Consider the following 25,126-nt stretch of genomic DNA (forward strand, 5'->3'; position numbering starts at 1 on the left):
TCTCTCTCTCTCTCTCTCTCTCTCTCTCTCTCTCTCTCTCTCTCTCTAATGAACGAGGCACAGGTTTGACTTAAACTTCAAGCACTTGATTTCTGCCTCGAACCCTGAATCAAAAGTCCTGGGATCTGGTTCTTGTTTTTCCAGGACTGCTCCAAATAAAGAAGTACATAAAACTGTATTTTGACTTTGGCGCTGTGGATGAGACATGAGAGAGGAGGGGAGCGAAGGCTGCCAAACTGTAATCACAAATGCAAACAAACAAACAGAGTGCAGCGTGGAGGTCCTTTATAAATGGTATCCCTTCTGCGCTGTACTGTAAATCAATGTGTGCAGTGTGTTTTTGTCAACGTGCATGCATGCACTGTATTTGTGTGTTTGTGTGTGTGGAAACAGGATGAATATGGGAGCTCAAAGACAGGTAGATTACTTTGGCCGCTCATCAATCGAGGGCCAGTTGCTGCAGCAATGTTGGTGGTGATGACAGACTGTCCGTCCAGACCACACGCAGGTCACAGGCCGCTGCGCTGACCCCTTGTGGGAGAGTCGTGACATTGCGTAAAGACAAATGGGGGGGGGGGGGGGGGTCTCTGCCTTTCTATGTAATTCAAGATCTAAAGTTTGTTGTTCAGCTGCTCTTGACAATGACATCAGGTAGGTATGTGTGTTTAGTGAACTAAACACACATATTGACCTTTGACCCCTATGAATTCATGGAGGTTAGTGAAATGGTTTGACTTCAAGTAAAACCTGAGTCAGAGTTAATTTGAGTAAAAGTCACTTAATCAGTTTTTTGTCTGTGATATGTGTTATTTACGAGGACATAGGTTGCAGGTTTCATCAAAAACCTCACAGAAGTCCCTGATTAGTTGGATTACTGTGTAATGACATTTCATATTTGACGCCACAATTATAACAAACAATATTTTTTTCAAGGCACACCTAAACTTTACATTTTTTTTATGTTTTAAGCAGTACTGTTTTATTAGGCTTGGTTTTAACTTGGCGTGCCTAATTAACTGCCATCTGAGCATATAATCCAAAATGTAACTATTCGGTTAAATCAGTTAACAGTAAGTTTTATTGGTAAAAATACATCAAATCTGTCTCTGAAAGATGCACTATATTGTGACAGGGAGGTGCAGACTGCATCAATAGGGAGGTTTTATGGGCCTTGAGAACAATAAATCAGTGGGAGCCATTCACGGGTAAAACTAACAATATCTGACTGCCCATGTAGGAAGTGAATCAACTAAAACAGTCCCCCATCTCCTCCAAAGTGAGTTGGGGGTTGGATATTATCATATGTATTACAACATCGCCTCACTTGTGGTTGGAATAGACTCTTTTGTAGAGGAATACTTAAAAACCCACGATGAGCAATTTTGTTTTATTAAGCTCTGCTTTTATGAGTCCTCTGTTAGTAAATGCAACCATATGTCCAACTGGAATAAGATCCAAGAGAGGGAAAGGGGCTGAATGACAACTGACCTCAAGAAACACTATAGAAATGTTTTGGCCAAAGACAGAAACTCAAATACAGCAACCCAAATGACTCCGCATCACATACTGCGACTCTTGCCTCTCTGTCCATTCATTGCCCTGTATGTGAGCAACCACTTTGGCGACATGTTGCATGCAGCTACAAAGAGTGGATAACACGAAACAGACCGATTGGATGACTTGCAAGGAGCAGTGGAAATTAATTAATCCTGATGAGTATTTCTGCTCCGAGCTCTCCGGTGGGAGCGCAGCTGGGTCCGACTGATCGGGTTCCCTCGCCAGCTGCAGTGACATGGAGCATAAACAAACACATCAGCGCATGGGGAAAATTGCAAACATGTTGCAGTGCCTGTGACAGGAATAAGAAGTATTAATCATATCAGCAAATTTGACAGGCAGCAGGAAGGAGGAGAAATGTGCCTTGAGCTTAAATCTGGTTTTGTGGTCTGTGACTTTATAGTTCTATCCAAATTCTACATATGAGTGTGTGTCCGTGTGTGTGTGTGTGTGTGTGTGTGTGTGTGTGTGTGTGTGTGTGTGTCAGGTGGAAGGCAAGGAAATGGCTGTGCTGCACACATGTCTGTGGTTGTGGTCAGCATATGTGAAGCATTCCATGAGTAAGGGGAACAAAAAAATATCCTCCCTCTGACACTAACAAGGTTTATAAACACTGATCTGTCCGTCACCATTTTGGAGCTTTTTACAGAAACAAAAAAATAAAAACTTTCCATTCAAATTCCCCATTTTCATTCATCCGCTGAGTTATAAGAGAACAAACTGATCCATGGCTCGACATCTAACTCTCAGCTCAACTGGAGGCTCGACAGGTGATGTTCTCCCCAAGTGCATCTAAAGTCAAACGCGAGAGAAGCAGAGTGAGATTACACCCATAAAGCTGTCTGCCACAGACGATCTTGAGGAAAGCTGAGAGAGTGAGAGTAAGAATGCCAGAGCTATGAGGATAACGGCGAGCAAGAGGGAACAAGAGAGAAGAAAAATGGGAAATAGAGGAAAAAGCAAGCTGGATATGCTGACTTTCACAAATACTCTTATGGCAAGGAGTTAGATGAGAAGATTGATACCACTCTCATATATGTCTGTTAAATATAAGGCTGTAGTCAGCAGCTTGTTAGCTTATCTAAGCATAACGAATGGAAACAGAGGGAGAAAGCTCGCCTGGCTCTGTCCAAAGGTAACAAATCCGCTAAGCAGCACCTCTGAAGCTCACTATTTAACTGTTATACGTAATTTGTTTAATCTGTACAAAAAGTGCACGTGTAAAATCAAGAAATCACCCTTAATAAGAATAAGTGTGGAGGAGTGTGAGGAAAAAATAAGAGGTCAGACAGAAAACAGGAGATGGCGGCATCTGCGAGAACTCATCCCCCTTCGCTTTTTGACATTTTGATTTGGGAGGATGAAACTGAAGCCATAATTTCACACACATTGCACAGACGAACCCCAGTGGGTTTCCTCACGTTGCAGCCATGAGGGTGCAATCAGAAAATCCTCTTTGTCTCAACTGAAACCAGATCGCAGCCTTGCCGCGTCGACATCACACACATCTCTGTGCAACAACAAAAGCAGAGAGTGCAGTTATGATGACCAACGACAGGCAGACTGAATGCAGATGTGCTCGTGTCAGATCAATACATGTTATAGAGTGAATAATGCTTTCATTTGGATTAACTTACCTGTGAGTGTATGGGAAAACTAAAGTGAGAACATTCACCATAATAAGTGTTTTTTTATTCATATTATCAACAGATGTGTTTGGCTCGGCCGGCCTGCTGCTGTCAGAGACCCACCGTTTGGTTTATCTCCATGATAGAAATGCACAAATACAAAGAGCATACACTCCTGCACACACACACACACACACACACACACCTTCTGCCTCCAAGCAAATCCCAAAAAACAAGGCCTGTGTGTTGCAGCTGCAGGCTGATTGGAGTGACAAGCCTAAACTGTCTGCACCGTGGCCAACGTCAAGATTCACAGCTATGTATGGTTTCTATAGCACCCCGTCACCCCTCATTACATGGAAAATTTACCAAAATTACAGCCCTGGAACAGCTTGCAGTCAACCAGAAGTGTGTTTAGATGTAACAGGGAGAAGATGTGGATATTCCCTCATGGCTATTATCTGTTTCCTTCATTTTCTGATTAAGGCGGCCGTTAATAATCTCTGAACTGAATCATTCTGGTGTTCCCGCATTTCCTCCATCCACCCTAAATCAGCCTGGAAATCGAAATTAAGTGTAATGGCGCCTCTATGTTTATCTGATTAGATACTGTTTACTCACTGTTTTCTGACTTTCCTGTCCTCTGTAGCTGTGTTTGTGGCTGGGACAGGGAGTAAACTATGGGAGGTGCCCACAGCCTCCCTCACTTCCTCCTCCAACCTCAGTGACAGCCTGTGGGAGCAGGACTGTCAGTACCACCACCTACAGGACCGAGTGAGAACCACAGCAGACGTCCCCCCAAGACTGGACGGCACATGGGTGTCAACAAGGTGAGTTGTCGTAGCCATGAAGTGCCCAAGCAAGGGTTAACAGAGATTTGTAGATTAATGGTATCTGTATTTTTTTTTTAAAACAAGTCATTGTCTTCCAGAATTTGATTTGAAACAGATATCACCAGAGTTGTATTTGTAGATGTGGCCTTCAGTCAGACTTGAATCACAGAAATGCAGACTTGAGACTGGTTTTCAGGACCTGGTTAAATGTCGGAAGCACAATAAATAAAAACATACACATTGAATATTTAAAACAGCTATAATAACAAACTTCTATCGATAGCGGATCATCATGCCTACTTGTGACTGAAAGGAGTCGCTTGTAGTGACAAACACAGAATCTCCTCTAAGAAGCTGAGCTATGAGTTTTACTGTTCCACAACTTTAGTTTTTTGGTTCACTCACAGCTTTTATCAGTGTTCTTTCCCAGCAGCAGGAAACAGTTTTAGTCTCTAAAATCCTGCTGTACACCATCTACTCAGCAGCAAACGACAGGCAGGCACAGGGTTAAGCGGTTACGGATAATCGATGGATGGATGGACGGATGGATGGATTTCTGCTTACAAAGACTTGTAACTTGACTTGAGACTCTTCTGATCTGTTCCCAAAAGACTTAAAGACAGCTCAGGATCATGTGGCAGGAAACTAACCTCTGCTCACTTCTGTCTGAAATCTATCCATGACACAGTTAATCACTAGTCTTACTTAATTTTTCATTTGTTTATTTCATTCCTCTGTGTTCAGGTGTGAAGTTCGGCCCGGTCCAGAGTTCATCACCCGCTCCTACACCTTCCACCCCAGCCGTCACTTCCAGGCCCTGCAGCACTACTACACAGACAGCGGCTGCGAGAACCCAGCCTACTCCCTGATGATCAGGGGCAAGCTTCGTCTGCGCCAGGCTTCCTGGATCACCCGGGGGGCCATCGAAGCTGAACACCACCTCAGCAAGGTGTCCATCGTGGTCCACAGCCTGGCAGCCAAGCAGAGACTGGCCTCCATGCTGCCTCCGACCTGCGTGGGTCTGACCCTGGGGCGAGTGTTGCAGGGGAAACCATATGAGCTGTACAACACCCGGGCAGGGAGGGGATGTCTGGAAGCGCTGGGCTTCTCCATGATGGAGATGGGACTGATACGAGTGGAGACGCGGCACCACAGCCATGGAGGGAAGGTCCAGGAGCTGCTCTTGGGGGACATTCACACTGACTGGACACAGAGGAGTCAGTACAGACCTACAGGGTACCAACAGCCACTACAGAACGCCATGGTGAGACATCCTGTGTTTTTATTCAACAGAGCTGAACAGAGAAGTTGTGTGGAAGATTAATTGTGAGGGCAAGCTGAGGTGCTGCTAACACCTTGTAATGTTAGCAGCTCAGCATTAAAGCAGATAGGGTTTCAGTGCCTTGCACTGTCTCTAGCCCAACTTCAAATGTTGTTTCAGGGAGTTTGGAAAGTGTTTAATCTTCCTTGCAATAAGTCCATTAAGCTGTTAATAACTAAAAAATGTGACAATATATAAATAGTTATGGTTCCAGCACCTAAAACTTGAAGATTTGCTGCGTTTTCTGTCTGCAACTACTACTTCATTTAATTATCAATTAACGTCACAATTGTTGTCTTTAATTGTCTTTAATTGGTTAATCATTATTTATAAGAATGTGAGAACAAAGTGAAAAATTTGGTGACATTTTGTTTTGACTGCCCAACAGTTCAAATTCCAAAAACATTCAGTTTAGTGAATCATGAAGGCAAATAGAAGAAAAACACAAATTAACAACAAACTAACATTAACAATTAATCGATTATCAAAATTGTTGTTGGCACATTTTCTACAGGTTAATTGATTTATTGACCATTTGTATCTGCTTTAAATACAAACATTTTGGGATTTTAGACTATTTCCTGAGCAAACAAACATTCTGTTGTCTTTTACATTTCAGATCTATTTTGATCACAATTTTCTGACATTTTATAAGTGACTGGTTGACTAGATGCAGCTCTAAATAAACTGGTCCCGCCTCTCCTTGTCTCTTTGCAGCATCACATACACCCTTGCCCTGTGTGCGCCCTGGTGTACCGCTCCTCAGAGCAGCGCCCCCCGGTGTTGCCCCACAGCCTGGCAGCTCCTTTGTCTCTGACCGGCCGCTGGGCCAGCCACCGCTGCGAAACCCGTCCCAACATCCTCTTCCTCACCCGAGACTTCACCTTCGATCCTGACCAGCACGCATGGCAAGGTGTCTACCGGCACTACTCGGACCCTGCCTGCTCTCAGCCCACCTTCACCCTGAGAGCCTCGGGCCACTACGCTCAGGGAAACCCCTCCGCCAAGGTCTCAGGAGCCACTGAGTTTGTCTTCAAGGTCACCCAGGTGAGAGTCACAGCTCTAGAGGAGCCCACAGCAAAGTTACTGAATGGGACGAGGCCCGGAAAGTGTGGTCGGGCAGGATGTTGGGAGGTCGGTGTGGAGCAAGACTTGACCCCTACAGATGGGTGCACCCTGCTGGGCATCAAGCTGCCACATAAGGAGTACGAGCTCTTCAAGACTGAGCTGGATCACAGGAAACACCCGCTGCTGTTCATCGGAGAGAGGCCGACTGACGGGTCCAGTCCAGACCGACCTCAGAGGAGGCCCACTTCCTTTCAGGCTCCCATGGGGCATTGCAGTGGGGGGGACACACAGCCTTCACATCGCTATTTTAACAGCAAGCAAATGCAGTTAGCAGCGAGTGGGACAGAGAGACTGGCACAGCTGGTGTTACTGGTGCTGGGATCTGTGCTGTGCAGCTGGATCTGTGTTTATTAGGGACACTTCACGAATCAAGTCTGTTTCACAGCTGAAGTCGTTGATGGACAATGTTTTCTGGCAGATTTCTTTCACTCTTGCTCCATATGATGATGACCAACATATGTGACGGTCAAGAAAAATCATGAGACACTCAGGAGAGCTGAATCATTTTTGATGTCTGGCTTTCAGATTCTGCCTGTAGGTTCACTTTAATGACTCTAAACTACAGCTGCATTTCTACCTAAAACTAATCTGTATATAAACCACCAATATATACAAATGTCATAATGTCAGTATGTAAGGATATATTCTTTTCCACGTCTTCTTTTTATACGATGAACAGATTCATTTCTTGTCATAACGATTACTTCAAAGCAAGATCACGGTGTTGAAATGTTGATCGGTTATTTCCACACCAAACTGAAAGCCATAAACTTTCCAGCGGACTTCACACCAGAGCTAATTTTCATCCCAGATGCGGTATAACTAATGCACTTTGTACAGAACATTGTTTTCTCAACAGGCTGGAGAGAAAAGCTGGGAAGTGGAAACTGTGTAATCAGCACTCTAATAGCTGCCATCCTCATTGGTCCAATGCCTGTGTGGTGTGAATTGTTGCTTTATCTCTATCCTCTGTAAAAGCTTGTGTATTAGTCTGCTTTTCTACCAGCAGTTGATCTAAACAGTCAAATTAATATTTATTTTAACCATTTATACTGTACTTTTTGATAAGAGAAAGATTTTGGTCCAATATTTTAGTTAGTTTTGCCATTTAAGAAGTGATTCTTTTCTATGTGTATTAAAATGGCTTTTCATAACGTCTTGTGTTCAATAAAATCAAGAGTCCACAGTCATGCTAACGTTATCTAAGGCTGTACGCTAACATACAGCATGCTAACATGCTCATAATGACAATGCTAACAAGCTGACGGTCAGCAGGTGTAATCCTTAGCATGCTCATCCATTTAGTGTTAAGTGTCAGCATGCTAACATTTGCAAATAAGCAAACACAAAGCATGGTTAAACTTTTGCAGGTATTTAGTCAGAAACCAAAGATGTGGAAAAATGATGATGGGCCTGGATGAAAAGTTAAGGAATGACCAAAGTTGTTATAATTCATCCTGAGAGGGATATGAAAGTCTGAACCAAATCTCATGTAAATCCATTAAATAGCACTTGAGATATGTCAGTCAAAACCACAAACAGTCAACTTCATGGTGGGGGGGTAATGAAAGTCAGGGGATCACCAGTAGAATTCATCCTCTGGGAACCATGAATATCTGCACAGAATTTCATGGATCCGTCCAAAAGCTGCTGAGATATTTCAGCCTGGACCAAAGTGGTGGGCCGACCAACCTGCACAAATACAAGTGAACGTTTCATGTGTCACAAAGCTGCTGTTTTACTTCAGCAACCAAACAGAACATTGGGACTGTAGCACAAGCTGTGGTCTGATTCAAAGCCCAGATTGTATGTGCGCGTGTGTGTGTGTGTGTGTGTGTGTGCGCGCGCGCGCGCGTGTGTGTGTGTGTGTGTGTGTGTGCGTGTGTGTGTGTGAGTGTGTGTGTGAGCGTACTGCCGTTTGATATATAACTGTCATATGGTTCACACATTACACGAGGCATTCCAGTGCAGGTCCAACTGCTGAAAACACACAGGCGGATATCAGATTGGATGCTCTGTGTTTCACGAGAATGAACAGCCCTCAGCCAACAAAATAGAATTCGAGACAACAGGAATATAGCTCCAAATTTCCAGTGTTGTGACTGAAGCAAGTGAAGCAACGTGCTCTAAGGAGAGAGATGTCCTCCATTTGTAAAATACGGTGGACAACGGCTTTTTTGTTTTTTATTACGGCAGGCAGTTTGACTCAATTTGGACCCAAAATGAGCTGGTTATATTCAAATATTTTGAATTTACATGCAAATAATCTGTAGATTTGAACCAGTAGGAATATAAATGAATCCTCACAGTGTTTCTTCTATTTTTCCAAAAGATATTAGAACAAAATGTTTTAAAGGCCCTGAAGAATATCAATGAGTTTCCTCCAGTGATCATTGGGATCCTACATGAAAACGCAATCATCTGTCAAAGAGTTTAGGTTATTGGCATGATTGATTTCTGTATTACATTTTTTCTCCTCTGATTTGATGTCGGCGTGGAGACAGCTCAAAATCTGATGGGTTATTTGGTAACTGTCAATTCAATCTTATCCAACCGCACCCTCACAATACTGATTATTACAGTTGCTTATTAACACATCCAGCAGACACGGAAAAATATTATTATTCTTTTGGAGTCGTGTTTCTGGCCAGGTTTAATATTCATTTAACTTTTATCTCAGTTTTTGGTCTCCACCTACTCCTGTGGGTAATATTTGGCTCTTTAGCTGCTAAATGCTCCACAGTGTTCATAAGCTAGTTGCTAACTTTGATAATATGCATAGACTATATACAAGAAGTGGACGTAGTCATCGTGACATCATCATTGGTTTGTGGACTGCGGTTTTTAAGCCTTGAGTTCCTCAATTTGGCCATCGTTATCTTGGATTTTGTCTTTCGCAATCTTAATTTTATGCAACCAGGGAAAGGAAGTGACCACATTTGGACTATAGAGGGGCAACGCCGTGGTAGAGATGTCATATACTGTTCTGGTAGTGACCTGTCAATCCCAAGGTAGCCACGAACCTAAAGCAAGACTTGAAACTAGCGATTGAGACCATAAACCATGTTTACAATGTTTACTGAGGTAATAAATCAAGTGAGAATTAGGATCATTTTTTTGTAGACTTCCTTACAATCTGACTTCTTTTTGCAACCAAGTTGCAACCTGATGGCCAGTGGAAAGAATGCAAGGCACTTCCGCATTGCCGTCACTTTTCAGAACCTGCCTGTCTATATATGCCATTTGGTGCTCAAGCATCGTACAGTCGTTTTTTATTGCTTGTGTGCTAAAAACAGCGCTATGAGAGCTGTGAGACTGAAACAAAACAAATAATTATCTGTGTGTTATACATATATAAATATTGATTATAGTTGGTGAAAGACTTTAAACCGTTTCAGGGGCTGCAAGTATTTAATTATAATTGCAGAATTGAGCATTGAAGGCATTTAAAATAAGTAAATAAATAAAATACACAAAGGAATTACAAAGGCAAAATTATGTTAGTTGGTTCTCCAACATTCAAATAGTGAGGACAGAAAGAGAAAGAAAGGGGGGGGAAGTAGTCCTTTCCAGAGGCTACATACTGTTCCTATTAACTCCTGTGAGAATGGTGATGGCAGCTGTTAGCCCCATGAGGTCATTCTTCAGGCTCAGATGGAGAATATAGATCTGTAACCTCCTCAAGCCAACACAAAATGAACACAGGCTGAGACAAAGAATAACAGTGTGGAAGAGTGGCATTTATCTGTACAATGTTGTGCAGAATCTGTCATTAAATGGAGAACTAGTGAATCCAGCAGCAACTGCACGGATCCACCCCGGTTGTTGTGTGCTGGGTGGCAATGAGGACTAAAGAGGAGGGCCGCGGGCTGCACGGTTACTCAGAGTCTGTTTGCAGTTTCTGTAGCGCGCCAGAAGTAGAGAGACTGTCAAGGCAGGGAGAAGTGCAGAGTCAACCTGTTAGCAATCAGGCCTGGTGGCTTGTAGAATGCATCTATTAAACAGAAAATAGGCATATGTTGAAAACTACATTTTGCTCATTTATAAAAATTGTAAAGTAAAAAGCAAGCGTGCTTGACTTCTCGATGGGTTTGTTTGTGTTTACATCAGGTTAACAGTCAGTATCTAAAATATAGATCTCTGAACAGACTACAGTGAAATAGTAGAATAGTAACATAGTGACATTTTGGGAATACACTAAACAAAGCTAAGTATCTCCAGCTGTTGCTCCGTATTTAATACAAAAGTAAGTCCAGTTTGAATCAGCTTCAGACTTTAGCTGGTCTTGCTGGATTTACCAGGTGGGCCAGCTTGGTTGAGATGGTTTCATCAGTTATTCGCATGGTTTCAGATGTGTCATGCCATTAAAGATAAATTGAATTTGTATTAGCATTAGCCAATCGCAGCACAGCAGGGTGAGACTGGGAGGAACACTCATGGAAAAAAATGAAGAACTGGTTTTGCTCAAATGCTTAGCTGTGGGAAAACAGCTGATTTAAGACTTAGCAGAGAATTAATATGTCCATAATTTCGGTTAACAAAGACGAAGACCAGCTGGTTGAGGACTCAATGTAAACTGCGGAAGGTAAATACGTTTGTGTTTATTATTGTAACAGGTTCTCTGCTACCCGGTGTGTCTGGTGAGCACAAGGATGCCAGCACACGGTTGAATGACGGTTTCAAATGTTCTTTATTGTCATGGAATCTGACTGGCTTGGCCGTGTGCTCTCCTGCCTTGCCTCCGAGCACACGCCGCGGGAGTTTTGCAGTGCTCTCCCGTCCTGTCCGTCCCAGTGCATCACTGTGCTCGTCCCGAGCTGTCCCTCTCGCCTCCGTCGCTACTGTTTATTAAATACAGCTGAGAGTGAGACAATCAGGATCAGTTTCAGCTGCGCCTAATTAAGTCTCTTCCCGGCACCGTGCCCTGAACCACTCCCACACTCAGTCCCCTCCACAGCTGAGCACCCACGCCCGCCACCACATACCCCCACCGCCCGACTTAGGCCGGGGAGCCATCCGGCCTGACCTACTCCCCCCCCCATGAGAGCGGGAGAGGAAGTCGGCCACGGTCATCTGCGCCCCCGGCCTATGGACCACTTTGAAATTAAATGGCTGTAAGGCCAGATACTACCGAGTGATCCGGGCGTTGGTATCTTTAATGCGGTGGAGCCACTGCAGCGGGGTGTGGTCCGACCAGAGGGTGAATGAGCGCCCCAGGAGGTAATAGCGCAGGGAGTAGACCGCCCACCGGATGGCCAGGCACTCCTTCTCCACTGTACCTGGCCTCCCTCTCGGAAAGCTTTCGGCTTATATACAGCACGGGGCGGTCAACCCCCCGTACCTGCTGGGACAAAACGGCCCCCAGCCCTCTGTTCGACGCGTCAGTCTGCAGAGTAAAAGGAAGAGAGAAGTTAGGAGTATGAAGGAGCGGTTCCCCACAGAGAGCCTGTTTCACCCTCTCAAACGCCAACCGGCACTGCTCCGACCACTGGACCGGATCTGAGGCACCTTTCCGGGTCAGGTCGGTCAAGGGGATGGTCAGCTCTGCAAAGTCCGGGATGAAGCGCCTGTAATAACCCGCCAGCCCCAAAAACCCCCTCACCTCTTTTTTGGTCTTGGCCGCGGGCAGGCTGCGATAGCAGCAGTTTTGTCCACCTGAGGGCGCACCTGTCCGCCGCCCAAGTGGTACCCCAAATACCGTACCTCCCTCCGTCCAACTGCACACTTCCCTGGGTTGGCGGTGAGCCCCGCCTGCCTCAGGGACTCCAGCACCGCAGCCACCCGCTGCACATGCTCCACCCAGGTGGTGCTGTGGATGATCACATCATCCAAATAGGCGGCCGCATATGCAGCATGTGGACGCAGCACCCGGTCCATGAGGCGTTGGAACGTGGCTGGGGCCCCGAACAGCCCAAAGGGAAGTGTGGTAAATTGGTACAAACCAAACGGAGTGGAGTAGGCCGATTTTTCCTTGGACTCTGGCGACAGAGAAATCTGCCAGTAGCCCTTGGTCAAATCCAGTGTCGTAAAGAAACGTGCAGTGCCCAGTCGGTCCAGGAGGTCGTCGACCCGGGGCATTGGGTACGCATCGAATCGTGACACATCATTCACCCTGCGATAGTCCACACAGAACCGTATAGACCCATCGTTCTTGACTACAAGAACAATGGGGCTACACCAGGCACTGTTGGACTCTTCTATTACCCCCATCTCCAGCATAGCCGCCAATTCCTTCTGAACCACTTTTCTTTTGTGTTCAGGTAACCTGTAGGGTCGTAACCTCACCGTCACGCCCGGGGGAGTCTCAATTTGGTGCTCTATGAGGTTTGTGCGTCCTGGCCGGAGGGAGAACACGTCAGCAAACTGCTTTTGCAACTGGGCAATGTCGGTTCTCTGGGTCTCGGAGAGATGGGCTTCACAAAGGAGCGAGGTGGGATTAGTGGATTTTGACACCTCCGGCCCCAGCTCCTCTCTCTCGGATACCGCGGACACCAGAGAAACAGACTCCGCCTCTCTCCGTGCTTTCAGGAGGTTGAGGTGGTAGATCTGTGTAGCCCCACCCCTGTCAGAACGCACAACCTCATAGTCGACATCCCCCACTCGCCGTGTGACCACAAAGGGCCCTTGCCACTTGGCGAGGAGTTTAGAGCTGGAAGACGGAAGCAATACAAGTACCTTTTCTCCCGGTGTGAATTGTCTCAGCCTGGCCCCTCTGTTGTACAGCCGTTGTTGACGTTCCTTGGCCTGGAGAAAATTCTCACGTGACATCCGACCCAGTGTGTGGAGTTTTGCTCGCAGGTCCAGGACGTATTGGATCTCATTTTTTCCGGTGCTCGGACCTTCCGCCCAGTTTTCTTTAATCAGGTCGAGCACCCCCCGTGGTGTCCTGCCAAACAGTAGTTCGAAGGGAGAAAATCCCCGTGGAGGCCTGGGGAACCTCCCGCACTGCAAACAACAGAGGATCAAGCCATTTATCCCAATTGCGTACATCTTCGTTAATAAATTTACGGATCATGGACTTTAAAGTTTTATTCAGACGCTCCACCAGACCGTCGGTCTGGGGGTGGTAAACACTGGTCCGAATAGATTTAATGCCCAGTAATCCGTAAAGTTCTCTCAATGTGCATGACATGAACGAGGTGCCCTGGTCAGTGAGAATCTCTTTCGGGATTCCGACTTGGGAGATGACCTGAAACAGCGCCTGCGCGACACTCTTTGCAGAAATGTTGCACAATGGCACTGCCTCGGGATATCGTGTTGCGTAATCCACTAGGACTAACACAAAGCGATATCCACGTGCACTCCGGTGAAATGGCCCGATGAGGTCCATGCCGATTCACTCGAATGGGACCTCCATTAATGGCAGAGGACGTAAAGGCGCCCTCGGAATGGCCGGCTGATTTACCAATTGACACTCCGGGCAGGATGCACAGCATCGGCGCACATCCCCCCCAGATACCTGGCCAATAAAATTATCATTATCCGGTCCAGTGTTTTTTCATATCCCATGTGGCCAGCCATCGGGTTATAGTGAGCCGCCTGGAAAATACTTTCCCGACGGCTTTTCGGCACCAGCAACTGGGTGTTTTCCTGACCTGACTGAGTGTCACGACTCACTCTATACAACCTGTCCCTAATCAATGAAAAGTGCGGGTATGACTGTGCTGCATCAGGGCGCACCAGCTGACCATCAATGCGTATCACTTGGTCAAAGGCTGAGCGTAGAGTATCATCCCGAGACTGCTCAAGTGGAAAATCTTCCATGGAGTGTATTTCGGGACCCGGTGGAGTCTCCACGGGAGGCTCCGCCGGTTCCCCCTCCCCGTCTGCAGCGTCGGACAACCTCGCGTCACCGCTGAGTACAGCACACATACCGCATGACCCTGTCTGTCGTGAACGCACCCCCGCACCCAGCCCCATTAATTTATTAAACCCTGGCCAATCTGTTCCCAAGATTAGGGGGTGCGTAAGGCGGGAGCTAACCGCAACCTTTAGACTATGTTTTTCCCCATGTATCTAATTTCTACTGGCACCACGGGATATTCGTGAACATCCCCATGCACACACTTAATTTTCACCCACAATGCCTCCACCAATGCCCCGGGCCGAACCAGGCTCTGGTGAATCATAGACTGTGTACAGCCAGTATCCACCATTGCCTTATGTACACCCCCCTGAATCCTTACCGGAACGCGGTACGTCGACCCTGGACCGGGGGAGGGCCGGCAACCCGAATCACCTGGCCCACCTCCATCAGCGGACATTCCCTCCAGAAGTGACCGGGCCGCCCACACCTCCAACACTCCAGCCCTGGCGCTTGAGGGGCCCCCTGTGGGTTGGGAAGAGTGCCGGCAGATGTGGAGGTAGGTGCCTCGGTAGAGGGGAGGAAGGGGACCGACCGCGGAGCCCGTGGGGGCCGCGCCAGCAGCTGCGGAGGCAGCCCCCTCCGAGGTGCCGGTGTCGGCCGGGCCGGCGCCAGCGGGCGGCCACTGTCTCCCGGGCCGCTGGCATGAACTGCCAGGTGGTCCTCTGCCAAGGTGATGGCGGTCCCCAGGGTCATGGGCCGGTGATATTGGATCCAAGCTGACGTTCGAGCTGGCAGCGCCCCGACGAACTGCTCCAGGACCACCTTCTCCACGACTTCCTGCGCCCCCCCCTGGACTCTCTGGTTGCAGCCACCTGGCTGCGTCGTCCCTCAGCCTCTGAGTGAATGCGAAGGGCCGGTCCTCGGGTCCCAGTCTGGCCTCACGTAATCTCCGCCGGTGGTCCTCCGGAGACAGGCCCAGGCGATCGGCGACAGCTTTACGCATGTCCGCGTAGCTGTGCCTCACTGCTGGTGGCAGTCCCAGCTGTTTGTGCCTCCCCAGTGAGGAGAGGCAGAAGCCAGACCCCCACTCTGCCGCGGGCCAGCCACACGCCTCCGCCGTCACCTCAAATGTGTCCAGAAATTACTGCACGTCGTCGGCGGCACTCATCTTGTGTAGGACCACCCCGGCCAATGGAGGGGGGGGGCGTCACCGGCGGGGCTGCCGCTGCCCGGGCTGTGAGCTGCTCCAGGGCGCGGGCCTGCCGCTCCGCCTGTGCCTGGAGCGCCCCCAGGAACTGCCGGTTCGTCTCGGCCTGGTCCCGCTGCATGGCCGCGATCCCTCCCAGCATCTGGCCCAGCACCATAATCGGCTGTGCCGGCGCCTCCGTTGCTGCTGCGTCCATCTCTCTGTGCTCGCCCCACATTGGGCTCCACTGTAACAGGTTCTCTGCTACCCGGTGGGTCTGGTGAGCACAAGGATGCCAGCACACAGTTGAATGACGGTTTCAAATGCTCTTTATTGTCATGGAATCTGACTGGCTTGGCCGTGTGCTCTCCTGCCCTGCCTCCAAGCACACGCCGCGGGAGTTTTGCAGTGCTCTCCCGTCCTGTCCGTCCCAGTGTATCACTGTGCTCGTCCCGAGCTGTCCCTCTCGCCTCCGTCGCTACTGTTGATTAAATACAGCTGAGAGTGAGACAATCAGAATCAGTTTCAGCTGCGCCTAATTAAGTCTCTTCCTGGCACCGTTCCCTGAACCACTCCCACACTCAGTCCCCTCCACAGCTGAGCCACCCACGCCCGCCACCACAATTATTAATAGAGTAACCATTCGATGTAGTTTGTATAGTTGTGATGCTAGGGATATTAGCATAGCGCTCAGTGTGGTAGCAGTCCATATTACTGCGTATTGGTAAGTTAGTGGGTTTGGTTTAATTTGCTTTTTTTTAAATTTGTCAGACACGTGAACTGTTGTTTGATTAAAGTGACATTTGTACTCATTAGACAGAGAGGACATGAAACTCCTTGGACCCTGAGAGGAGGAGATGTCGCCTTGCAAATTTGTTGTGAACTGTTGCCACCAGCCAGACCACCTGTTGGTAAAGTGGAGCCTCCAGCCTAAACTTTACTCACATTTCTCACGTAAAATCTACAAATTTCTTCACAACTGAAACTTGAGCTATATCTGATCAAGCATAAGAATAATAATAATTATAAGCTTTATTTATAGAGCAATTTTAAAGCTGAAACTGTTTTACAAAAAAAGCAACACATCTAAACAAAGGCAAATACAAAACAAAAGGACAGTAAATGCTAAAATATAGTAAAATAAAGTAAAATAAAAAAATGTAAATAAAAAAAACCATTGAGAATGATACAAATGATAACTTTCCCCTGTGACAAGTAGTGTAATCCAAAGTGTCAAACTAATCCTCTTGGACAAAAATATACTGTGCTATTTGCATCACTGATTCTTCTATTCACACATGGTGTCATAGATGAACAAAATGGCCAAACTCCTTCATTGAACAAGCGGTTGAAATCGTCCAGACTGGAAATAATACCCAAAGTTATGTTGGTCGATTTTAATGAGAAAAACTAATTTATGTAGCCTTCTTCAAACTGGGACCGTAAAAGACTCAACCTCTTCATATGACTTTAGGAAGAATGTTCCTATATACAGTAAAAAAAAAAAAAAAAGGAAAACAAAACAAGCCCTAAGGAGTTTCCTTTCAGCTAAACCAAGTTTCCAAACCACAAACAATTTGGTGGTTTAGTCTGACAAAATGTTCTGGTAAAAGAAAGACACAGTGCTGCTTTTGGTTAGAAAATACAGCAGAGGTCCCATCTCCTGCCATCCCATAAAAATCGTGCATACGCAGTTAATGCACACACACATCATTGAGATGACATCACTGCAGTAGTACGGGGTGACTTCCAACCTCTCTCACTCATTCAAATTTCAGGCTCTGTTAAGAAAATGCCATTATTTCTATGAGAATATGAGATGCAGCTGCCCCATAAAAGATAACATCAGACTTAAGTTGGCGGGCTCAGTTGAAACAAATGAGTTTCTATTGAAAACTGTGTCCTCTTGGCTCTGAGACAAATGAATGAAGCGCTGTTCTTCGCCCACAGAACGACTGCACTTTCCTGCTTGATCTCACGCCACACAAGAAACGGGCTCCTTGCTGTCATGGCCTCATGCTCATATACTTATACACCAACTACTGAACAGATCCCGCCTGTCCAATTGTAATCGTTTTGTAGAAAAATGGCCTGTAACTTATATATTATTATTTTTACAAGGATGATGATTATTATTATTATTATTATTATTATTATTATTATTATAACAGTCAATGGCATAATTTCCACTGCTATCCTCCACTTCTTAAAACCCTTTTTTGTCTAACTTTCACAGTTCACGTTGCCCAGATAAAAAAGGAGCTGACGTTAACGTTAATGGAGGCCTTCAAGCACTATTTAGTGAAAATGACTTTTGGGCGAAGATATATAATATAACGCTATAAGAGATGTGTTCAAATGTAATCTTGTAAACTTGAGCTTTTGTGTTTTCACAGCAATATAAAATTGATATTAGAGAGGGAATTATGACCTGTTTAACCTCCAAACACTAGCTTTTAACTGCTTATAATACGGCATTAAATGCCAAGATGTCTTTTTTTTCAAATGTGTACTTCTATTTTTACTCAAGTACAAGTACAAGTACCTCAAATTTGTTTGACTTATTTATAGTTATTTATTGCTCGATAGTTGAACGCAGTGGTTGCCAACCTAGGGGAGATAATTCAATATGTTCATTTCAATGGAATTGTATCATGATGACATCACATATTGAGATATATTGATAATAAAAAGTGCACACTAACTCAAATTACCAGAAAATCTGATCAAACTCAGTTAAATCAAACTATTGACTTAATTTGATTTCTCTGTATTTGTGTGCACGCATGTAAACATAGTCAGTGATTAGTTGGAAATATATTTCCTCCTTATTTCTCTCCAATTTCACCGCAAACTGTTGTGTTCATTTTGCACTAAAGTTCTTTAATAATTTAGGAAATACATATATGTAATAAGTATTTAATTCACACAGGAGTTAAGAAAAATGAGCTTGATCATGTGGTTAATTCATATATACTATATTGTGATATATACTGTATATATATATATATATATATATATATATATATATATATATATATATATCATTCTTTTGACTTGTGGACCTGTTAACAACCCATAAACAAAGGGCCCCAAACAGACACTGTTTTTTTGTAAGGGGTCACCTTTGAGAACCACTGGTTTCATTCTTAACAATATACATGTATCTTGTCCTAGTTTTTTTTCTTTTCTTTTTAACGTAAACTCTTATTCTAATAAAGTAACTAGTTATTATAGCTGTCAAATAAATGTAGTGGAGTGAAAAGTACAATATTTAAGAAGTATGAAGTACTTACATATAAACAAATACATAAGTATATACTTAGTTGCTTTCCACAGTTGCAGCCACACAGAAGAAATGTCTTTTGCCACACATAAAAAACATAACAGATGAACAGGAGCTTCCATCATCCAATATGAGACAACCTCTTCAACATATTTGTTGCCTTTTGGACTAATTTAGACAGAAGCATTCCCCTAAGAGCTATCTGTCAGATCTGGTGGCTTGTAAAACCAGGTCATGTTTCTGTTCTGAGGTTACGATCACACAAATGATTGAAAAGGTTTTTGCTGGAGAGATCTGCCACAGGCCTGAGTCTTCCAGACTGCACCCCTTGGCTGCCAGTTGTCCAGCCTCCAACCTTTCTGGCAAGCTGCAAGTCCTTTTCAAACAGTTATGGCCCAAAAACCCATACAGGGACCTCTTGTATGTAGAAAATTTGCATGAAATTTGACTTATTGGTGTGCCAAACAGCTATGCCAGAGTGCAGAGTATTTTATTTCATTGGAAAATAAATTAGGGGTATATATAAACATGCCAAATATGTAAAGCCTATTGATGAAGCAGGAGATGGATTCGTTTCTCAGTGTACTTTAACTACAGTGTAAAACAATACTCATCGAGTTGCCAAAAGTAATTATTGCACACAGTAAACACCGAGAAAAAGGAGAGTGTCAAGCTGATACATAATTAAATCTTTTATATGTTTCCCAGCGTTGAAGTGCAGCCAGACATCAGGTTTATTGTACAGACCTCATTAAAGACCAGATTTAGTGAATCGGGAGTGAGGCCGAGTGGTTACAGATCAGTCACAGTATCTGGAGAGAAACAATCTGTGGCCTATAAAAGACATCCAGCACAAGGGTCAGGGATCAATGACTGATGTGGTTTCCTTGTGCTAGATATGAATAATAAGAACCACCTGTTCAGTCTAAAGTCAAGGAAAGGTCAATTAGGACATCAATACCTTGTATCGCTGGGATTATGAACTTGTGTCGGGTCTCGTCTAAGCAGCTTTAGCTTTGATCATTGCATTGTCTTTGCTATGATTGATAAGATGTCAAATGTGCATGTTTTGATGTGGGACTACACCTACAAGCTGCTTTTTTTACAGCCCATTAGAATAGCTAAAAAATATCTAACATCTTTTTTTTAAGTTCTTGAAGTCTGTTACAAAGAATGACTTGAAATGTCCGTTTAGAGTCTCAGACTGCAGTTGTGAAACATGGCTAAAAACTATATATTTGTATCTATATTATTATGGGTATTGTTATCTATTATTATCAAATTTTTAGAGTGTTGTAGTAGTTTGTACTATGTATGTGAGATCTAAAAGCGAGTTAGACCCCTTTTGAGTTCTAGTTGACCCCAAATATTTCTTGTTCGTGAACCCTTTTTTGTCAAAATTTGTTTATGAATCTCTGACATTTCAAAGCTATCCATATTTGATGTAATAATAACGCTCTATGGTCATTTGAGTGTTAGTTCACTTTCATTAATTGTGACAAAGGCGGAGGTAATCACTTCATTACTTTTCTACATCGTGGGTTTTAATAAGAATAGCAAAATCATTTTACATTATCAAATGAAACAAAATCTGTCTACCAGAACCTCTTAAACTCATTCATTAACACGTTATATTTGTGATTGTTTAATGCTTACGAAAAGAGAAATGTTCAAACAAGTTGTGGCTTTATGGGGAAGATTTGTGCCGGACTATTTCTTGGTCAGGACCAGTGACCTCCTGTTGGTTGCCCAGCCGGCAAAAGACAAAAAAAACGTAGTTGCTGCCTGGCTGACCTGTTCTTCAGGTGAGCAGCAAACCTCAGGACCTCTTCTAATTTTCATCTTTCCAGTATTTAGAAATTCCTCTGTGCTTTAGCTTGGAAATGGATTATTTCCCAACAGATTATAGAAAAGTAAATTAATATTGGTTAGTTTCCACCATTAAGTTCGCAGCTGTGTTTTGCGTCGGCCAAGCCAAACAGCCGAAGAGCTACCGGGCCCAGGTGCACGCCGGGGGGGTTTCCTGACACAAACTCCGCTCTGCTGCCTCCAGCCACGAGGTGCAGACAGAAACACTGTCTGGTTGTTACCGATACAATAACACCCGATGAATCACCGGGACTTTATTTTACTTGTTGACACTACAGGCTGCAGCAGTAGAAAGCCAAAGGGTAATGAATTACCTTGCAGTTATACATTTGAACATACTACTGCCAAATCAAGCAAAGTGGTAGCAACTAACAAGCCAGATGGTTGGAAGAATCTTTGATGATTCTGGAAATACCTTCAGAACAGCGTTAAGTGTTGTTTAGAAGACCGTATTGCGGAGTATTCTGTTAAAGAAACTGACTCTGTGACTGGAATGTCACACTAATACATGTGAGGCACAACTGTGGCTTTGTTGGAAAAGGCTTTAACAAGTTGTTTAACACGCGTTTGTATGCTTGGGTGGCTCAGATCCTCAGACATCTCCCACTGCCAAGATGTGATCCAGCCTTTAGCTGCACGCACCAAAACCTCGCTCAATAAATCACTTTTTCATCTCAGTGATGAGTGCTAAAGTCTCAAAAGGTCGCTTCAGTTTATATAACCTCTTTCGCTGAGTACTACTTCATGTGATGGAGTTGGAACTTCAGAGCGAGCTGCGTGAAGTCTGGGTTAAGTAATGTCACTCAAGACGGTGTCAGTTGGGACTGTAGATGTTTGAAAGTTTGAAAATGAAAAAAATTGATTGTGTGCAGTTGGAAAGAAGTGAGCTAACCAAACATCTGTAACGTCTGCTTGAGGTTAGCGGCTACATTAGCTGCTACTAGCATTACACACGCTAACCATTCAGAATCGTTTATTCCTATGAAAGTTGCTGAGTGGCGCATGAAGCAAAAAACATTCCACTTATTAAATTCATATGAAACTACCCAGATCTTCAGTACTATGGGACCCACAGAGCATGCGCACAAATGCTTTCTTTAACCTCGTTCTTGACTCATTCACATCAACAGTAGCAGGAAATTAATTGGATTCAGCTGTTTGTGTATTTTACAACTTTTAGGACCTAATAATTAAAATAAGGGCTAATCACGTGTTCATAGTGGGAAGTTAATTTACCTAAAATAAATAATTTACAAGTTACTAAGTTGTATCTTTCCCAATGTAAGTTCATGGGGAAAAGATATATTTGGTCCTCATGGCATCTGGTGACGGACCTTGAAATTGTAATTCCTTAATTTGGCCACTATGTAAAATTTGTAAAATTAGTAACATACCTTTAGATCACACAATCATAGACCTAACTACACATTCCTCACACATTTAAGTGCATAAATCAACCTGAACTATAAGCAGGGCAGCACAATTCTTATCAATGAGGATTTCTTTTTTTCTCCCACAATTCTTAACACATTTTGTGATGTATACAGTGTATATATGCAAATGCACCTGTATAAAATGACTTCACACAGTTTGGTAGGGGCTTTATTCATTTAATTTATTAAGATGCTACATAGTCCAACCAGGTTGGGTTGTTTTTATACACCAGAGAGACTACTTGAACTAGGAATATTCTTCTTCTCAGATAGACTTATTTATTTATTTATATACATACAAAACAGTTTGCCGACTGCTTACATTGATCACGGTGATAGTCAGTGTAGTGTGTTTTACAACCGGGCCTGGATCAATTAGTATTCCAATGTAATTGTTATTGTTCATTTAATCCTGCTTGGAGTACCACATTAGGACTGTGGTAAATTATTAATCAGTATATTCTGATACATTGCAATATTCTTTCATGTAAAAATGCTCTGACACTCCAACCAGGATTCATTGAACAAGAAGAATTTTCTGCAAGTACTAAATGGCCCGGGTCTGATAACCCAAGATGGGACTGTAGCTCAGCTCTGCCCTCCCTCTAAGCAGCAAGTCATCCTCAACCCAACAACTTTACAGAGATACAGTAGAAACACAACTCATGTATATTTTAAGCTCTCACCCGCCAGTCATAACCATCATCCTCCCCTCCACTTAACATGAAATAATGGTGGAATTTAACTTTTCTTTCAGTTTAACAATGGACAACACACTTCTGGATCTTATGTGGATATAGTGGGATAAAAACATGATTAGCTACTCTCTTTTTACCTTCAAATATCACAAAGCAGAATGATGCTCTCCACTGCTATTTTACCCCTCATGCAAATTTGGAGATGAAACAATTTGAGATTATGTTTTTGTTTATTTTATACCAAAAAAAACATTGGCTGTGGAACAGTACAATGTCATCTTGTGGTCCCCTCAAGGATATAAACTAGTCTGTATGCTTCCCCCCCCCCCCCTCTCTCTCTTGCTTGAGGAAAAAAAATGTATGCTGCAGAAAGATCAAAGGAGTGACACGCTTAATCTTGGTGCATTCAAAATGAACACAACTTCAAATGCAGTGAGGATTTAACATTAATAAGCAACGGATAAATGCTGAACAAACACCAAAAACTGGACACGGGCCTGCAGTAGAGTGAACAAAAACCAAGCCTGAGCAGGCAGCTTGAAACACTCAGTCAACAAATGTATGGCTCAGTAGGAAAATATGAGAAAACAAAAAGAGGTGGAAAAGAACAAGGTCCCTTTGTGAGGACACTGTAAGAGGACCTTAGTGTTGCTGTTAATGTTGTGAGGGAAACAATCGGTTGCCTCTACATGCATCTCATATATACACACCTCCATCTTGGCCTGAGAATAACCTGCCCAAATAGTTCACAAGGCAAGCCTTTCATCTGGATAACATTTACAGAAATGATCTAATCCTACAAATCTGGAGCTCATTTCTTGTATTCTTAAATGCTTCAACCCTAGAACAGAAAGAAATTATTTAAAATCATAAAAATGCAACAAAAGAGAAAGAAAACTGAAAATGTAGTTGTGCAAACCTACAGCCAAAATGACATTATTACCATTTATAAAAGCAATTAAATTAGATTCAAACAATCTGTGTGTGAACGCATGCAATCAAACAGTCCCCTCTGACAACTGGGAACGCGGTGAGCAGCTGAGTGACAGGTGACGGGAATAAGGTAGAGTGAAAATACAAACGACACAAGGAAAGAAAATACCTATGGGGTAGTGTTTCATACACTGATCAAGGTTGTTCTACAATCAAAGACAATCCGGTTTTACAAAGCCTCTGATTGCAGGAGTCAGTTTGGTAGCCCTGTGTGTGTAACCCCGACTGTGTGGATCATCGCTCTGGTAAATTCCTTCCTTAAAGGGGGTTTAGCTGGAAGGAACACCTGGTTATACTGTATAGTGTGTGTGTGTGTGTGTGTGTCTGGGGGGGTTACGTATACATATAGATAGGCTCTGGCCTCCGTCATTTGGAAAAAGAAAGAACACTAAAATGACATTCACACAACTGCAAACTGACTCAGTCGCACCAACACTACCTCGCCGGTGTTACATAATAGGTCTGGATCACTAGCTTTCAATTGTGTTTTCGCCCCCCCTATTCCCCCGAACCAGTAATCTGTATACATGAAACTTTGGCAAAAAAGGGCAGAATGATTATGTGATGATTAAGTAGAGGCAAGACCTGTAATGATGAATCGGTTTTTCTTCTGTATTTTTTACATAAATGAGACTGAATCAAAACTAGTACCACCCCCCCCTACCCAGCGGATATGCCATTTCCGATCCAAAATCCCAGATCCCGTGCTTGTTTTCCTCCCCCTGAAAGCATGCTGCGGCTCCACCGAACTGCGCTGCCATCTACAAGACCAACTTGCCCACGATGATGCCCACCACAAAGAAGAGCACGATGAGGGCCATCGTGCGGGCGCTCAACCCCTCTTCTTTCTTCATGCCAATCGAGGTGTGTTGAGATGACATCACGTTGCTCTTCCTCATCCGCAGACCATCGTCCTCCTGAAGCGGGGGAGAAAGAAGAAAGAGGTGTTGAAAGAAATAATTGACAAATGATGAAAGAAAGAAAGCGTTTGGGAAGAAAAGAGGATGGTGGTGGGTGAGTGAAATAAAGAAAGGGAAGGACGAAGAGAAAAATATGACATGAAGAAGAGACGATCAGCTTGTTAATCAGTCAATGAGATGAGACTGTTTATTTACAAGCTCAAAGAAATAGGATCTGCTTAAATCTTCATCTGACCCAAACCTCAGAGGAGCGCAGAAGGCGCCAGGCTTTTAACACACTTCATTTCCCAGCAGCGGGTGGGGGGGGGGGGGGCTCTCTGTTAGTTTAATCTCAGCCGCAGGAGCAGCCAACAGTCGTTCTGCCTCTGGCAAGAACCTAAAGTGGAGGAGGTGGCGGTGGTGTTTGACTCTCTCCAAGCAGTTTGTGTGTGGTGTGTGTGTGTGTGTGTGTGTGTGTGTGTGTGTGT

At 44.3% G+C, this 25,126-nt stretch overlaps 2 protein-coding genes across 2 annotated transcripts in view; one reads left to right on the top strand and one right to left on the bottom strand.

Moving 5' to 3' along the window:
• The window catches only part of apcdd1l (adenomatosis polyposis coli down-regulated 1-like), an 11,876-nt gene extending 4,119 nt beyond the window's left edge, over window positions 1–7,757 (top strand). The window contains exons 2-4 of the mRNA XM_031855793.1: window positions 3,835–4,015; window positions 4,763–5,282; window positions 6,057–7,757. Coding sequence (XP_031711653.1) covers window positions 3,835–4,015; window positions 4,763–5,282; window positions 6,057–6,821 — 1,466 coding nt within the window. The 3' untranslated portion in view covers window positions 6,822–7,757. The remainder of the gene's footprint in view (window positions 1–3,834; window positions 4,016–4,762; window positions 5,283–6,056) is intronic.
• A 14,459-nt stretch (window positions 7,758–22,216) lies between these two features.
• vapb (VAMP (vesicle-associated membrane protein)-associated protein B and C) overlaps window positions 22,217–25,126 on the bottom strand; it is a 19,158-nt gene continuing 16,248 nt past the window's right edge. The window contains exon 6 of the mRNA XM_031847083.1: window positions 22,217–24,656. Coding sequence (XP_031702943.1) covers window positions 24,501–24,656 — 156 coding nt within the window. The 3' untranslated portion in view covers window positions 22,217–24,500. The remainder of the gene's footprint in view (window positions 24,657–25,126) is intronic.

The sequence above is a fragment of the Anarrhichthys ocellatus genome, unplaced genomic scaffold, assembly GCF_004355925.1.
Source record: "Anarrhichthys ocellatus isolate YVR2014 unplaced genomic scaffold, GSC_Weel_1.0 scaffold1, whole genome shotgun sequence".
NCBI lineage: Eukaryota > Metazoa > Chordata > Actinopteri > Perciformes > Anarhichadidae > Anarrhichthys > Anarrhichthys ocellatus.